Source organism: Marmota monax, unplaced genomic scaffold, assembly GCF_021218885.2.
Source record: "Marmota monax isolate L192 unplaced genomic scaffold, Marmota_monax_Labrador192_F-V1.1 WCK01_AAM20220418_F8-fsc00008, whole genome shotgun sequence".
In the NCBI taxonomy this organism is placed as follows: Eukaryota; Metazoa; Chordata; class Mammalia; order Rodentia; family Sciuridae; genus Marmota; species Marmota monax.
Window position 1 is genome coordinate 30054339 of NW_026694432.1, and position 17856 is coordinate 30072194.

Sequence of the window (17856 nt, forward strand, 5' to 3'; positions counted from 1 at the left end):
AGGGGGAAATTACAGTCCATGCGTTTGTCACACTGGACACTCTCCCGTCTAGAGGTCACTAGCCCGGCAACGGCACTCATCAGCAAAGAATCAACAGCAGAGACCTGGCTAGCTGAACGCGAGCAAACTGGGTCAGAAAACCCCATCCTAGGATTAACCCGCTTGTCCCTTGGGGTGGCTCCTGGGTGCTCTCATGAGGCCCAGCCCCACTGCCTCGCTTCCCACCAAGCAGGTCTGAGAGAGACCAAGGCGTGCAGATCACACCATCACCAAGGACAGGGAGAGCAGGGTAAGGACGCCGCCTCCTCAAGGAGAGATGGCATCTCAAGCTCTCGGCTCACTGTGTGGCAGCTCTAAGTCCCGCATGTTGGAATCACCCACGGCGTCCCTTTCCACAGGGGAGTGCTGGCTGATGGCTACTGAGAGCCTTCAAAGGAAGGTGACAGTATCCAGAGCACAGCAGGTAAGTGGGGATACAGTGAGATCACAGCAGCACACACCTGGCGCTGCAGAACCAGCCCCCTGCCTGCATCCAAAGCAGACCCAGGGACATTGGCCCTCTTTTCCCAAGTGCAAACTGAGCCCCAGGCTCCACGCTGCACCCCAGGCAGCTGCTCCCCATACAAGTGAAAAGCCACCTGCCCACCATGGCACGGGAAGACTTCTATGAAAAGATGGAAGAAATGCTGACACCAGTGAGCCAGGTTCTGTTCTCCAGATGGCCAGTCTCGAGTCCACTCCTCCCCAACAGCGAGCAGGTGGACGCAGCTGTGCCAAGGCAGGCGTGCCAGGCCAGTTTCCCAAGCACCCAAGAGGGACTTCTCCTAGGAGGACCTCAGCTCTTTACCTCCCGGTATTTTCTGGTCTCTTCAGCTGGTGTCTCTTGTCCCCTAGGGCAGGTCCCTTTGCTTCCTAAAGGAGATGCCACCAGAAGGCAGTGGCAGGGGCATGACAGGGGCTGCCTTCTGTTCCCCGCTCCCAGATCAATGACCAAGAGGCAGAGGCACAATGAAGAGGAGAGGGACCTCTGGACTGCATTCCTAGCACCTCTGTGACCTCAAGCTGTGAAGGTTTCCTTTGCCTTTGTGTCCCCATCTGTAAAATGGGAGGACATAAAAGTACTCACTTCACGGGATTGTTGTAAAGACCAAATGGGTCAATATGTGCACAGCCCTTCTGCAGTGGATGGCGAGAACTTTCAAGTGTCATGTGATCTCAGCAAATCGAGGGCCTTGGCTGAGTTCTCCTAGTTTCATGGAGCTAATGAAATGTTTTCTTCTGAACCCAGGCCTTTGAAAATTTATATTTGGCTCTGAAGTCCAAAACCAAGATATAAATATAAAAAGTCCTGTGGAGGAGTAACAGAATAAAAATGAATCACTTTTCTCACTTCAACTTGAAAATGATTTCCTATCGTCACAGCTCGCTTCTCTTTACCTCTGATATGTGCGGGGGGCGGGGAGCCACAGAAAGGCAGCTAGCTACCGGGTACATACATGAACAGCTCTGGCCCTGCTGAGGCACAGTGAAGGCCCTTGGTGTCCCTGCTGGCGGAAGCAGCAGAGTCACAGGCAGAGGCAGGAATGTTCTGGCCTCAGCAATCCAGGCTGTTGTGAAATCTCACACAGCACATGGTATAAGCAGCAGCCTCGACCTCCCACCAGACCCAAACTGGGATTCAAGAGAACACCTCTGAGTAACACTAATAATGACAGCAGCTCCTGGTGATGGCACTTACAACGGTGGGCAGCACCTGTGGTCTTTCAGGTGTTGTCTGATGTCTTCACAGTGATCTTTGTGGTCAGGTTGATCACCCCGATTTGATATACAGAAAACCAGGTTCAGAGAGGTTAAGTAACTTGCAGGGGTTAAGGTTCCAGTGAGAGTATGAGACACAGCCAGAATTCAAAGATTCCACTTAACAAACATTTACTAAGCAACTACTGCCTGCCAGGCACTGTTCCAGATGCCAGGAACATAGCCTCCTCCGAGGAGGGAGCGGGCAACAGACAAGTGTGAGTCCTAACAGAATGCACAGAAGGCTTGAGCGCCGTGCAGAACACCATGGCAGAGAAAGGAGAGGAAAGGGCTGTGACCACATTCTCAGCCTCCATAAAGATTCTTTTCTGTCTCTCAGGGCTTCTGGAAAGTGTGAGCACTTTCCCCAGTAGCCTTCTCCAAAGGTTCCGAAGCCATCACCAACACCCAAGTTCATCACCCACGTCCTGCCCCTTACTGGGGTGGATTACCAAAGCCTTGTGGCTGCTCACTGGCACCTTCTGAGGTTCACTACTGTGAGCACTTGAGTGCCTGGCACTGAATAGCATTAGCAGTCACTGCCAACGCCATCCAGGACACAGAGCCAGCGTGGCCACCAATCATCGAATACTTCCTAGGAAAACATACCACTCCTAACACGGCAGGGGTGAAAGCAGGTGTGACTCCACTGCAGACCAGGCCGCCTGTTACAAAGGATACCCAGGGAATGAAATCCCAGATCAGCAGTTCAAAACCAATGCTAATTCCCACTCCACAACCTCTCTGCAACAAAACCACGCTCTGAATGATGACATCATTCTTGGCCCTGTGTTTGAGGGCCAAGAAAGTTGGAAAATAAAAAAAGACTCCAAAACCCAAGTGAACCAGGTGGCTTTCATGCTGCAGTTGAGTGCAGTGATTCTGGAATCAGGTGCATGTTTGGGGTTCCCCTCTACACAGCTGTGATGTTGCCCCTCTTTATTTGTAAATGAGAACATTATTTTGTTCAGGTAGGAAGATCTTAAAATCAGTTAAGCCATGGGATGCACTCAGAATAGAGCCCCTCCTGTAAGAACGGCCAGTCTATACCCTCAGCTCCCTTCACAGAGGCCTGCTGCATCCCGAGGGTCCTCTCAAAGTCCCAGTACACGGGGCTGCTCTCTGACCAGAGTCCATAAGACTTGCAGCCAGACACCCTGACGATCCAGGCTGACAGTGTGAAGCCGTTTTCTGAATGGCTGACCGACTGAATCACTACAGGAGAATGTGCCCGAATTCACAAATCCAATAATAGCTTGGCAATAGAAGCCATCTGAAAATGCTCCTGCACTCTCGCTGGGCTGGCAAGGACTGGATGTGATTATAAGCAAGTGAGAAGAGAATGTAACTGCAAGGAAAATTGAAGCCATCTGAGTTTTAAATAACTTCATTCCAATAAAGAATATTAAACTATTATATTTTGGCAAAATGAAGTACTAAAAAATCCAATTACTTTAAATTGAAATTCTACGCTAAAAAATAAAATCACCACAACTGTATCCTATGGCCGAAATACCCTTTCATTACTCACTTACCTGTGCAGAAAGTTCCAGGTCTTATTAACACGAGCCCTGTTTTACGTTTAGACTTAATGCTAATCCTCAGTAGCTATATAAGTGGAATTCTAGGGTATACAGTGGCTCCTGTCTAAACACTGATATGGAAGTGTTTTCAGTTTAAATATGTTCCTGCTCAGAACACAAACTGTCCTTTAAGATCCTAAGACTCTGCCGTTACCAAGTGACACTCCAGTTCTGGCTCCACTCACTGAGTTACTTGGCAGCACCCATCGAGGGGCATTCAGAAATGGTCAGCTGGACATGGACAGGCACACTTAGGGACTGTCTTCCAGAATATGTTCATCTGCAACTTCTGCCTGAATTTCCTATCACTTTCTATTAGCAAGAATTGAAAAGAAATCCAGTCGGCACAGGAGAGGTGGAAAACGCAAGCACATACAAGTCCCACTACCGCAATAGCCAACGGGTTTACTCTAATAATTAAAGTATTTCCAAGCCCCTTTTATTAGCTCACAATTGAATGTAATTTCATAATGTAATTTATTTACGGCATTCAGGATGTTTTTTTCAATTCTTAGTCTTAATCCAGAAAGCAAATGAAGTCTGCACGCCCACTCCAAGCCCTAATCCTATACTTTGAAAACAACTTGCTATGGGCAGATGTTTTATGGCACCCAAGGCACTACTTTCTGAGGTGGGCCTGGATCAGCCTCGTTTGGAATTATGACTCAGAAGGTCACGTCTCCAGCAACACCCGGGACTCGAGATGACTCCCGGCTGCCTTCTTTGAATCACTTTCAAGACCAAAGGGCAGAGTGACAATGAGCTTGGTTTCTGCTGAACAGTCAGACTATTGATGAGGCAGAGGCTTTAAAAACCAATGGACTGAGCTACCCGCCGCCCCGCGAGGGGAAGAGAGGCATATTCCACTGTGAAGAGGGAAAGTGGATGGAAGTTGGCCTCTCGCAGCCCCCGACTAACGAGCAGCCTCCATGACCAGGAAGACAACCTCACCCATAACCTAACTGCCCCCATTCAGTCCCAAATGTCGCAAAGTCTTTAATTGAGAAGCTATCAAGGCCTGTATTCTGCAAATAGAAGAAATCAAACTCTAAAAACCTACAGATGATCAACAGGAGAGTGTGGCCCGGAAACAGTTCAGATCTCCACCTGCACTTGAGAGCTGCGGGTGCCCTGGGCACTTCCAAGTCTGCTCCCTGCATGCGAACGACACCAACCTCACGGGGTTTCGGTGAAGATTCAAGCTTCAAAAATGGTTAACACAGTATGGAGCATGCAGCAAGCACTCAAAAACCACATTAAATTCACTCAAAATCTCTTTAGATCATTTCCAACAACTCTGGAGAAGGAAGGAGCATAAGAGTGGCCAGCAGGGAAAGAAGTGGGGTGAACCAGGGGAGGCGGGGGTGAACAGGGAGCCGGGGACACAGGCTCAGAAGATCAACTGCGGAGCAGTTTACATTTTCCTTCCTTACATCACACCCACTCACAAATCTCAAATTTTGTTCCATTTTTTGGACACTGAATGTTTTAATTTTGTCTAGAATTTTAATGGCAACGCAGATGTCATTTTTCCCAACAATCTGGACCTCATCTCTCTTCTTTGTATTCCACAGCACTGTGTACTTAAGATCCTGCCAGCAAGGCAGGCCCTGCAGCAGGAAAGGTCCAACAGCACCTGAGGTGGCGCTCAACAGTGCTGACTGTGGCGTGAATCAGCCAAGGAGAAGCTGCACGACAGGCCCTGTCCCTTTTCTTGCCAACAGTGCACAGTTCTGAGCCCAGCTCTCGAGATCATCCCCACAACCTTCAGACAAGCAAGAACAGCAGCAGGGCCTGCTCAGCAGCGAGTATAAGGACGATGTGACACTGTGAGGCTCAAAGAGGAACACAGGGACACCACAGCACTTCAGAGCTGCACACATTCTTTTTCCAATATAAATTCAGAAACGTGTACATTGAAATTATCCAGAGCCTTTAAAAAGATTACCCAACCCTGTTTCCAATTCATCTAAATAGTCTAATTTTTAAAACTGGCTGTAGGGCCTTGAAACAAGTAGCTGGGACAGGCTTTCTGGGTGAAGTTCAGAAAGCACTGGGCTCGAGGGCAGCGCTGCAGCTCCTCAAGCCTCTGAGAATGCTCTGTCCACACTTTCAAATACACCCCAGCAGTGCTGTACTAGAACCTTCACTGAGAGCAGATCCTGAAGCAGCAGCCCAGGACCTGCTGGGCCTGCAAGGTTCACACAGCAACCAAAACGGGCCAGAGGTCCTTCCTGATCAGATAAAGAATTTGTTGGGGATTCCTTCAGTGAATAGCAGATCTTTCCCAACCACCAGTCAAGTCCTCAACACCCTTTCAATGTGGCCTGTATGTCCATGTCAACCCTCTTCTCACCTACCTGTGCTCTAATACATCTTCAAGGTAAACTGCACTTATAAATTTATTTTTAATGGCTAAGTCAATCTATACAAAGTGAGCTTCAATATCAAATCAAAATTCACATAAATGAAATGTTAAATGCATCCAATGAACCATTATTTTGGTGTCACCTTGACTTAAGTATCACAGGCCTGCAGTCCTGTAGATGTCCACCCTCAGACACGAAGCAAGTACCTTCCCAACCACCTATCTTTGGGGACTTGTGACAAAGTGAGGAGGTTCCAAATACAAAGCATCAAAAAGGGGAAAAGGACACCAAGCAAACATAAGCTCAGAAGTTGGGATTTTGTCCATTTTGTCCACAGATATAGCCTAAGTACCTCAAATACAGCCTGCCCTTTACTAAACACTCAGTAAACCAAGTTGACTAGATTAACCACTAGAAAGAACCTGTAACTCTCAAGTTGAAGCCCCGTGAGCCCAGACAGGGATTTATCAATGGAAACGCTGTGAGATGCTTTCAAACAATGTGAGTGACAGAAGGCTTTATCAGTGCTTAGCTTTTTAATTTAAAAAAAAAAAAAAAAGTTCAACCCTATGAAGACTTTTTAAAAGCAACCAAAATGGGGCAGAGTTCCTTCCTGATCAGATATAATAATTTGTTGAGGACTCCCTCCTTCAGTGAGTAAGCATCTTCATTCCTGAGCTCACAGGCACTACGGCCAGGGTTGGGGACACTGAAGGCCAACGAGAGACTCAGCCCATTGTCTAGTGTGGGGTCTGACAGCATCCTTATCCAGTAAACACTATGGCCATCTAGGCCCCTTCCCATTCTATACACACAGCAAACACAGGTCTCCCAAGTTAACCTACCAGAGCAGGCTTGTGACTGAAGGCACAGCTACAGAAGAATGGCAGGCAGATTGGCCAGGAGGGAGACCGGGTCTGGCTCCCACAGGAGGAGTGCTCTCCACCTCACTACACTCCCGACCCCACAGGGCACTGCCGAGCGTTCAGCGCTCGAGCGAGCACAGCATTTAAAACTCAGACTGAAGACCATTTCCAAACTTCCATCCACGTCTCTCCTCCCTGGGTTTTCCCACCATAGGAGCACCACTGGCCAGAGAAGGCTGAGGGAGCCACCATCCCCAGAGGAGGAAGGAGACAGTGTGAGAGCAAGACCTGCTCCGGTGCCGGACTGCAGTTCACTGCTCATATCCAACCACTTTCACCTGCAGAAAACACCATTCTGAAACGACTTTCAACCCAAATGTTACCACTTCCATTCATTCTTAGGAGATCCATAAAAATAAATCACCCACAAACAAAATTGTCAGCAAGCACAAAGGAAACTATGACCCTGTACATGAAGCCCTTTATGTCACTCTTACCAAATTAAGTTCACAGGGTACCTATCGGCACCACTGGCCTACTACATGTCTACCCTCTAGATAGGACATGACAACTGGAATCACAAATGCCCAGCTGATGCCAGACAGAAACAGATGAAAAGAGGCCCCAGGGGGTGACTACAGACCACACTGTGTAAAGCAAGACTGGTCCTCTAAGTACTCTCACCTTCCCTCTAATGTGCTCCCAATTACGTACAAAATGCAGTCCTTTCACAAGTTTTTAGAAAGTTTTTATTGGTTACAAGGATATAAAATGTATCATTCAAATTCTTCCCTATTTATTAAAGTATATGCAGCAATAGCATAAAAAATCTTTTTTATACATCTGTCAAGCCAATGATATATTTCATGCTAGAAGGGGAAAGTATCAAACAGCAGTCTTGTTTATAATTAATTCCCCTCTGTTTCTTTCTCAAGGCTACATTGGTTAAAATCAAAGAACAACCCCTTTTGTATGTCAAATTGTAAATTTTAATGTTTTCATTAGAATAGTCTTTTATAGCACTCTCCAACAAGAAGCAATAAAATAACTAACAGCGAACTTCATACAGGAACACTCTCCAGATTAACAATGCAAACAAAAATGCAAAATGTAAATCACATATAATACAATTGAAGCGTCCAAAACAATTTAAATAATTTTAAATATTTTATTTTTAAACTGCTACAAATGCTTTATACAACATTTCAACATAAAGTCCCCATAACAGAAATGTAACAAAATGGGAATGATAGTGAAAGGGTTAAAGTGGCACAAACTCACTAAACAAGTATTAAACTACAAATTTTAAGAGGTAGATTACTTTTTAAAGTTGAGAACAAAAAACAGTATGAATAAAATCTAGCCATTTTCCACGAACTCAGTCATTAATTTGGGAGGAGGCATAAAAATGAATGGAGAAATGATACTCATATACTTTGGCAGAGGCCAATTTGTTATTTTAATCTCTATTAGAGACTGCAGTATAAAACCTGGTATGTAAATTCATTTATACTTACATGTAGACACACATATCTCTACAGGCCTGGATGCATCTGTGCATTGATATATTGCTACATAGTCTCTCATAATATAATAGTTATAAATTAGTGCCAGATAACCATTTGAGAGGATAATGTCCATTAGGATATATAAACATGACACTATAAGAGGCATAAAAAAAGAGTCCATATCCAATCTGGTTTCCTCTCGGTTATGCTGGCAATCTGCTTGTGATTTAAAAAGGGGGCAGGGGGTTGGGGGGTAAGAGATCAGCTAAATGCCTCTCTCTGTCTACAATTCATTTAGAAGAAAGGCATCAAGAGCTGGTGTGTGAGGAAAAGTTTTAAAATGAGTGCATCCGAATCTGTCATCCCTGAAATCTACAATAAACTACTGATAAAATAGAGAACTTGCTTTGCAAGGTTAAGTTCAAATCATTCCCTTCTCTGCTATGTGCCAAAATCAAGGGCCACACTCACATCTGAGTTTACAGTCCCATGACGAGGAGCCAGTTCATCTAGCCCATCTTACAGGGCCCTTCTCTTTGGATCTCAGTCACCTGGGAGCCCAGCACACACACTGGGCACCACTGAAGGAGCAGATGCCTGACTCTAACCAGGGCAACAAGAAGCCAGCCGGCAATCAACTGTGTTACGATTTTTGAGTCAGCTTCAACTGGTCTTGCAAGCTTGGTAGATTTCGTATCCTTTGCCGTAGTGTTTATCCTAAGTTGAGCATGCAATATCTTTTAGTCAATTAAGGTTTGTTTTGTTTGGGGGGCTTTTCTACAGGAAGTTCCTAGAAAATAAGAAAACTGAAGATAAATGACAACATAACATAATCTTGTATGAATTGACCATGTTAAAGAAAAGGGTGAGGCGACCATAAGACAAATGTTATCAAAGACAGCAACACATAAATGACTCTGAAGGTATTCAAGAACTCAGGTGTCCCACTCCAAAGATACATACATGCTAAGAAAACTGCCAGTAGGACCATTTCTAAGTGAGACAGCAGAAACAGAGATGGGAGAAATAGGTGCTATGTTTTTGACTCAGGTCACTATAAATGGGAAAAACCTGGCCAGGCATTTTATTTTGCTTCTCTGATCTTGACATTTTCCTGGACTGGCTGCAGAGGGTACTCGGTATCAAAGAGAAGTGTTGCTTCTCTAGGAGTGTTAAAAAATGGAAAAACTCCCTGGGCAAAAAGGGTGAGAGGTGAGTAGAAAAATGTATCCCTTTCCTTCTCTTGGGGTCTTGCCAGAGCTGTGGAACTAAACCCAGCACCACATCTGAATTCAGTGCCCGCCCCCACCAGAAGCCCAAGGTAGGCAGTAACCACTAACTCAGGGTGGGCCATGGCATTAAGGAAGAGAGGGACTAGAAGCTGAGCGATGGTGACATCACACTCTTCTCCTGCTCTGTCCTAAGGAAAGCATTTGGAACCCATGGTTTCTTTATCGCCTGAAAGGCACGATGGCTGCTGTGCTCCATGAAGTGACCAACAAACTGCCAATCCCTGAGTGTTACCTGAAAAACCCAGCTACATTCTCGAGGCTGGTGGCAGGCAGACACTTAAAAAACTATGGAACCCTCAACTGGCTTTCCAGTGTAAAGCTTCTTAAGCGCTGGGGCTGTGTAAGGAAGAGGATGCACTGCCAGATCTAACAAGACCCCAAGAACACAACGGGGTAAGAAAAGCAGAACCACCAAAAACTGAGTGAAAGCAAGTACTTCTCAACATGTAATAGATGGAATCACCTCTGAACAAAATGTAGAAGTAGCAATACACTAAAACAGGAAGACTGTAAGTAAAACAACTTCTTCTCAATGTAAAACAAACAAACAAACTGGGGACAAGCGCTCCCCTGGAACAGTCCTAGGTGAGACATTAACGGCAATCGCACACACATGCCCCAAGTCTGAAATTTAGGAATTCCAGTCCCTATGAAGTACCATGAAGACCAAAATAAACTCTTTGAAGAAAGAGCCACTCTTGAATCCAGATATTCGATATATGATGTTCTGCTGAACATTTGTTTTTTAATTCCCAAAGACAATTCACGAGTTTATGGTCACTTGGTAAGCACCCTGGATAACACCCCTGTCCTGCACAGTTCCACCGCACAGTTCCAGCAACTCACAAGAGGTAGAACAACTACCAGGCATGCCTGCTGCTACTGTCTACCAGTTAAGGCAACACCAATGTTTTCTCATCTGACTCTCTGTGCTTCCCTTTAGGCCAAATTTCACTCCAGCAACATAACCCTGTCAACTACCAAACAAAGCAAAATGATTAAGATTAACTGGAGGAGAGAAGAGAGATCAATCACCTTTTAGTTAAGAGGCTAGCAGCAAATTGATGAACTTCACAAATGCTGTTACTCAGAGGACTTTTCTTTAAAATATTTATTTTTTTTTTCATCTCAATCTTATTCCTGAACTGTATAAATGAGACCCAGTACAAAGTGATTCTTTTAGCTAATATCAGAGACAAAAAGGATACATTATCTTCTAACCACCTGGAAAGTATTTCAAATCTGTGACGAATGGTGGCATATTCAGCAACTTAAAAAGGACTCATTCTGACTATGCCCTGTTGGTATGGAATTGTCAGAACACACTGAGCACATGCAGGTATGCAGTTACACTGCCAGAGGGATGCAGCTCTGAGGGCTGACAGGGCTTATCCTCACCAGGGTCAACCTCCACGATACCATCGCCAGAGACCACATGTTAATCACATCTACAGCAACTGAATATTTAATACTTTTATAAAGTAGCTTTTGAAAAATTTGATCCCTTAATCCTACAGTAAATCATTCAAATCATTCAGGGCTACTGACCTCCCTACATCTTTAGTTAGCCACAATTTAGGCACACAGGCACCAAGAATCCTATCTGATCAACTAAGCAGTGACAACAGCCCCTTTGTTTCCTCATGATCTCTCCAGAACAGCAATCACTCCACAATTACCCTTTATTTGTTTAAACACCAAAGAATCTCCAGACACTAAAAATTGCAGCCATGAAAGCTCAGAGTTGGGTCAGGCTGCTCCATACTCTAAAAAGACAAGGCTACAAAGTATTTGCAGAGATGCCAGCTGATGATAACGACCTCACATGAAGCTGACCTGTAGGTATTGTTTGTGAAACAGCGGGAATTCTGAGAATGCACATCAGCTCACCTTAAGTGACTCAGAAAATCTAAGAAGTCGATGTAACAAAATTAACCACAGCCCTCTCACTCCATCTGTCAACTGAGAATAGGGATTACCATATGGAGGTATGGAGGACGTGGAGTAAGCACATACACCACTACAAATCCAAGATGAAAGACTACTGGGGCAAAGGGTACTGACCAATGAAGCTGACTTACCAGGGCACCACGCATGCCTGAAAGAACCTCAAGGTCCTGCCTCCCTGAAGCTCCAAGCACCCACACTAGTTGTTCTTCCCCTTTGGAACCTGGCTTGTTTACTACCTTAGGGCTGAAAACGGGGGATGGGGAGGAGGGAGCACAAGGCATTTTAAAGAAGCATGGTGCTTTGTTGTTTTGTCCACCATGTTAAGCTCTTAAAATTCAAACACTGGTAGTAAAAGAAAGCATGAATAATAAAAGCTGTCCAAGTCCCTAATGCTTACGTCACAGAACTTCTGAGCAAGGTTGCAAGGTGGTTTGCCAATGAACTCATGATCCACCTTAACCTACAAATGATCTATGATCAGGGAATAATAAAGTGATGCTGAGATATTACCCAAGACATGAAGGAAGTTTGACAGAACTTCATCTTTTCACATAGGGAACTTTTTGAGAGCTTCTCCGTGGTTTCAAATTCAATTCATACCTGGCCCTATTAAAGAAATGGCACCACTTTGTGAGTCTGAAAGAAAATCTAATTATTCATCTCTATGGTGGCCAGAACAGTGGCCCAAGCAGTGGCCTTTTATGCCTACAACTTATTCAACAGCTACTTCTTCTGAATGCTCAGCTCAAAATTTTACAGGAAAAGAAAACAAAACCCCCCTGGGTCAGTCTACTCTTCTCCTGCAGTCCTCACCTTCCCGGCTGAGCTTACCTGAAGTCCTTCAGCTCCGACCTGGCACTGCCGTCCTCTCTTCTGCCTTCACTCAGGTCGGCGGCAGCTGCCAATTGAAGGCTTCGGGTGATCGGCCCCCCACTCCGTTCTCTAGATTTTACATTGAACCGGTCTGTTCTTTTCTTACTTGCCAAAGTAGACTTGCTTTGTAAAACAGCTTTGCTTTTTTGTACTCTCACGTGCAGGCTCCGGGAGGTTTTACTCGAGAGCTGAGCAGAATGATTCTTGGCCACAGCTTTGGGTTTTTTCCCCTCCACGTGAGTGATTTTGGCCATTCTTATAGGGCTGGAGTTCCTTAAAGAGGAGGAGCTTGGTTTTTTGGACTTGACTGAAGCTGTGAATTTGACATTCTGCCTGGACCGGAAGGATGAGGAGGGCAGCGAAGACTGGGCGGGACCTGAGCTGCGGGCCCGGGTCTTGCCCAGGGGTGCCTGCGTGCTCTGCAGCTTAATCTCAGCATCCGCTGTCCGTCTGCGGTGACTACTGCTGGCGTGTCTGTCACTACTTGCAGGTGATGAGTGTCCACCTTTCTTGGATGAATGAGAAACTTTTTTTTTGGAAGGAGAGAGGGGTTTCTTGGGGCAACTGAATGCCGCATGCTTGTTCAGGCTCCCAATGTAAGTGAACTCTCGGCTGCAGTAGGGGCAGATGTGGGAGGACGACTCTGAGGAGCTCCTCAAGTCAGCCTTCTGTTTTGCAGATTTGTTTTTTTGAAGGATCGCTTTCTGTACAAGTTGGTTTTTCTTCTTCAATGCATTTAATTTGAGCTTATTCGGTGACATTTTGCTGAGCTCAACAGTGAAGCTCAGTCTTTTGGGCTGTCCCATTCTCCGGAAGGCATTTTTTCCAGAGTTGTCTAAGACTACCACTCCATTTTTGGGCTGCACAGTTTGTTTCAATGGTACTGGATTTTTCTTCGGAGTATACCTCTTCTTGTCGCTTGCAGAAGCACATGCCAGGATATGTTTGTGTAACTCAGGCATGTTGTCAACACCTTTTCCACATTTTGTGCAGCGAATGGCAGTGGTAAAAGTCTGTGGAATATTGTGGGTAGTGAAATTTGTGGCCGTCACACCAATACCCATGGGGTTGCGGTGATGGTACTGGAATGGAGGTGGTTTAAAGCTTGGGTAATGCTGATTGAGACCCAATCGAACATCTGGATCTTTTGTCTTTATTCCAGAAGCCATTATTTTTATGGTGGTATAAAGCTCTTCGGAGGAATCATTTAACTCTTCCTCCTCTTTGGAAGTTTCCAAAGGGCCTTCTGGCAAGCCCTGCATATGCTCCATGTGGGCCTTGCTGGGATCCGTGAAGTTCTGGGGCCTCAGTGTCCCACTTTCAAACTCATGGTGTGTGCACACCTCGTCTGGGTGAAGATCTCGCTGGTGTTGCTGCAAATTGCACAAGAAAGCAAACTCTTTTTTACAAACGGAACACACAAAGATATTCCCAACTCCATGAAGCAAAAAGCGATGCTCTGACAAATCTGTTTTATCCTTAAAAAGCTGCACACAAAATTCACATTTGAAGGGCCATTCTTCAGCATGAATAGATAAATGTTTGGTTAGATCTTTAATGGAAAGAAATGGTGATTCACAGACATTGCAAATAAAGTTTTTGCTGAATGTTTCCTGAATAGCATCCTGTTCAACTGCAGACTGGGGCTCTTCTCTGGCTTTCAGATCTTCGTTCTCTAGTTCCTCCTGTTTGAAAGTTATTGTGGGGAGAGAAGCCTCCAGATTATCTCCGGAGGAAATAACAGATGACACTGCTGAGAGAGGGGGTGGCGAAGGGGACGAGGAGGAAGATGAAGAGGAGAATGAAGAGGAGGAAGAGGAGGAGGACGAGGAGGACGATGAAGAGGAGGAGGAAGAAGAAAGTGTTGGAGGACCAGGTGAAGCAGCAGACATGAGCTGCTCCACAGGAGGAATGGGAGAGGGTGAGGGGGACACTGTTGGGGACAGAATTGGAAGAGGAGACTGGGCAGTGGCATTCGAGAGTGGAGAGGGACATGGGTGAGGAGATGCACTAGAAGAAGGGGCGGGAAGAGGGACGGTTGGAAGGAGGGGAGGGGGCGGAGTGGCAACAGTTAACACAGGAGGGCAGGGTGGAGGGGAAGAGGGATCTGTGGGGATCAGGAGAGGAGGCAGCTGACCAGAAGATGAGGAAGATGTTTGTAGGGGAGGTGACGAAGGACAAACTTCAGCAGATGATTCGATGGCAGGGGCAGAGAAACCAGAGTCAGGAACAAGGTCAGGATCTGGCTGGGCATCTAGAGATTTACAAGGGCTTGGGCTCCTGGTCACATCAGGAGTATATTCTGCGGGTAAATCAATGCCATTATACTCATTGAGAAGAACCTTCTGGAGCATGCAGGTGGTTGGCTTCTTCTTCTTCACAGCACCACAGGAAGGCTGCACTGAATGGTTCTCTTTCAACTCCTTGCCTTCAGAGTCGCTACCAGGCTTTCTGTGCACACTGAGGTCCAGTACAGATTCCCACTGGACAGAGGCCTTGCCTGTACCCTCAGCCTTCTGTTTGACACCGCTGGATAAATCCAGTGGCTGCTGGTTGCAAACATTGCTGAAAGTAGGACCAGATGCCCACTCTTTCGATATTTTATATTCATCGAAGCAAGGAGGGCTCCCAGTTTCTCTCTCATCTCTCCCAGACAAACTCCACGCTGGTGAGTCACTACGACTTTCTAATTTGGGTTTCTTCGAAGTCAGGACTGCATCTGTCCAGGCTGCTTTTCCATCACTTGGTTTCCCAAAGTCCCGAAGGGCAGGGCTATGCTGTGGAGAACTGGGTGGAGAGCTGGTCCTTCTCTTAAACCTACTAGAGGTCACGGGTAACATGGATGCAGGAGCGGACACACATACGGGACCTAACTTAGGGATTTCTGCAGGAGGAGTTAGCTTGTCTTGGGTTTGAAGAAGCTGTTTGAGCTTTGACGACAAATAAACACTCTTCTCTTTATGGAAAGACACCGCCTCGGTCGTTGACACACTAAGAGGCAGAGTTAAGGAACAGGAGGGTGCCGTGGGGTCAGAGTCTGTTTCAGCTTTAATTTTGGGGAGCACAGGCGGACTAGCAGTCCTCCGTTTCTTGGACTCAGAGTTTGTGCTGCTGGACGGCTCTTTAGGAAGTTCATCTGTTACAGTGACCTGTGTGGTCTTTATACTTTGAGTAATTTCCACTGTAACTGGAGTGAGCAGACAGTTTATGCCATACAAGTCCGCCGAATTAGATTCCATCTCAATCACATCACAGTTGCTAGTGCTATTGTTAGTTTGAATTTTACCGTCAATGTAGTAATTTAAGTTTTCAGAGATGTTACTAGAAATGTCCATGATGTACACATCATCTGCTTCCCCCTCCTCCTCTGGCTCTGTGCTTGGTACATAGACATTCTGGGCAGGTGGGGCCTGCTCGGCTGGCGGCTGTGGCTCCTCAAGGAGGCCCCCTTTTCGGCGCACACCTTTGGGAATCAGGTGGCGTTCATGAACTCTGCGCTGATGCCGTCTCATATTGGTATGAGTTCCGAAAACCTTTTTACAATATTTGCAGGGATGAAGTTCTTTAACTTCCCCATTCTCTTCTACAACCGAAGAATTTACCGTTTCTTGGGAAGCTTTTTCTGAGTTCAGAATTAGACAGTCTTGACCAAGATGGGAAGGATTCAATTCATCTTTAGGAGTGACATTTTCTCCACAAACTTTGCCATCAGGCAGGTCCTCTGATGCCTGCAGTGTCAGGCTGGGTTTTCGCTTTAACCCTGCTTCATGGCGACGCTCGTGGCGCCTCCTGTTGATCTGTGTGCCAAAGGCTTTCCCACAGTACTTGCACTTGAAAGCATGGTTGACTGTAGACATATGGATGTGCATGTGACGTTCAAGGCCCTGCTTGGTGGTGAACTTCCTTTCACAGTGCTGACATGGAAACATAAACGCTTCAAACGCCTCACCGTTGGCCTCCTCTTTAGTTTTGGGGATTTGGACCACAGGTGTCCCTTCTGGAGAGTCTTCAGGAGTTTCTTCTGAAATGCTTTTTGGTTCTTCTAATAAATCCTCTGGCTTCTCGTCACACCGGATCTCAGGCTCTTTCACAGAGCTTTCGTTCGGCATGTCGCCTTCTTCCTCCCCATCTTCCTCCAAATCATCGTCGTCATCTTCTTCCTCCTCATCCTCCTCTTCTTCATCCAGATCATTCACCTCACAATCTGTGGCTTCTTGTTTTCCATCTGGCTCTGGCTGTGGTTCTTGGGCAGCAGAGGAGATCGGCAGTTCTGGTGGTGCATCCTGGATGACCCCCTCCTGGAGAAGGGCTGGCTGCTCAGGGGCTGCAGCTGGATGCCTCTCTTCTTCTTCTTTGGGACCTGGAAAGTGCACAGAAGCAGAAGCACAGAGGTGAAGGCAAAACTAGCCACTCTACAATCCACTGCTATGATTCATTTCTCTTATCACCTAATGTGTAAGGGAAAGAAGTATGATTAAGAATAAATTAACTTCCAGTTTATGTATTTCATTTGTAAAGACAGATCAAGATATGAGTCCAGGGCTGGGGTTGTGGCTCAGTGGTAGAGCACTTGCCTAGCATGCCTGAGGCATTGGGTTCGATCCTCAGTACCATATTTAAAAAAAAAAAAAAAAAAAACCTAAATAAACAAAATAAAGGTATTGTGACCATCTATAACTAAAAATATTTTTAAAAGATAAAAGTCCATTTCATTCGTTCAACATATATTCACAAAGTCTGTGCTTTATGCCAGGTGACATTGTCTGGACACCTAGCAAATAAGAATGTCCACACTGTGTTTACTTTTCTGCATTTAGTTACATGTATATGTCTGTTTACAGAAACTACAGTGCTTACAATTATGTTGGGATTGCCCAGATTAATTTTTAGGAATTATAAATTCCAATTTCTTATGATTACAAACTGAAACAAGAAAACTGATAAACACATTACTCGATTAGATTCTTGATAGTGTGTCAAATGGATGATCCGCTCTCACCTCTAACAAAACTATGTATTTAGAAAGTAGAACACCTTCCAGAATCATGTCAGAAGTTTTTCGAGTCCACGAAAGACTGCAGGTCACCTCTTGTAAACCTGATTAAATTATTAAATCCAGAGTACATCACTGAAGGAAACAAAGCTCAACCTGGGGTAGATGGGAGGGGAGACAGTTACTTGCTCGTAAGGTATAGATGGACAGAGACCTAAAGAAAGTAAGCCATGAAAATATTTAGGGGAAAACACCCTCCAGATGGGAGAAAAAGTAACTTGTAACCTCAAAGTCAAGATCATGCTAAAGGAAGTCAGGAAGGCCATCCTGACACAGAGGCAGCAAGGTGAGGGAAGGTGGGAGGAAGTGTTCAGGCTCTGGATAGGTACCGTGGAAACAAAGCTGACCAAATGTGCTTGTTGGCTGGCTACCGTGAGACAGGAGCCAAGGAGAGTGGCACGAAACTAACAGTCCTGTTCACTGAACTGCAGAAAACTGAGGGGAAGCAGGTCTGCTCTGCAGATGTACACGCACTAGGGCACAGGGGGCAAGTGCTTACTCTGGGTGTGCTTAAGTTTAAGGTTCCAAGGTAGATGTCCCAGTGAAGACATTAACAAGATAGTTT

At 45.7% G+C, this 17856-nt stretch overlaps 1 protein-coding gene across 6 annotated transcripts in view; it reads right to left on the bottom strand.

The window, feature by feature from the left end:
- Positions 1-17856, bottom strand: part of Prdm2 (PR/SET domain 2) — a 118988-nt gene that overhangs the window by 24315 nt on the left and 76817 nt on the right. For 3 of the 6 annotated variants that reach the window (XM_058571145.1, XM_046468577.2, XM_058571146.1), the window contains one exon: positions 12197-16598. The exons of 1 other annotated variant lie outside the window; for it this stretch is intronic. In XM_058571145.1, coding sequence (XP_058427128.1) covers positions 12197-16598 — 4402 coding nt within the window. Of the gene's footprint in view, positions 1-7341; positions 8914-11875; positions 11972-12196; positions 16599-17856 lie in introns of those variants that run through there. 2 more of the 6 variants (XM_046468578.2, XM_046468579.2) reach the window with 2 other exon arrangements.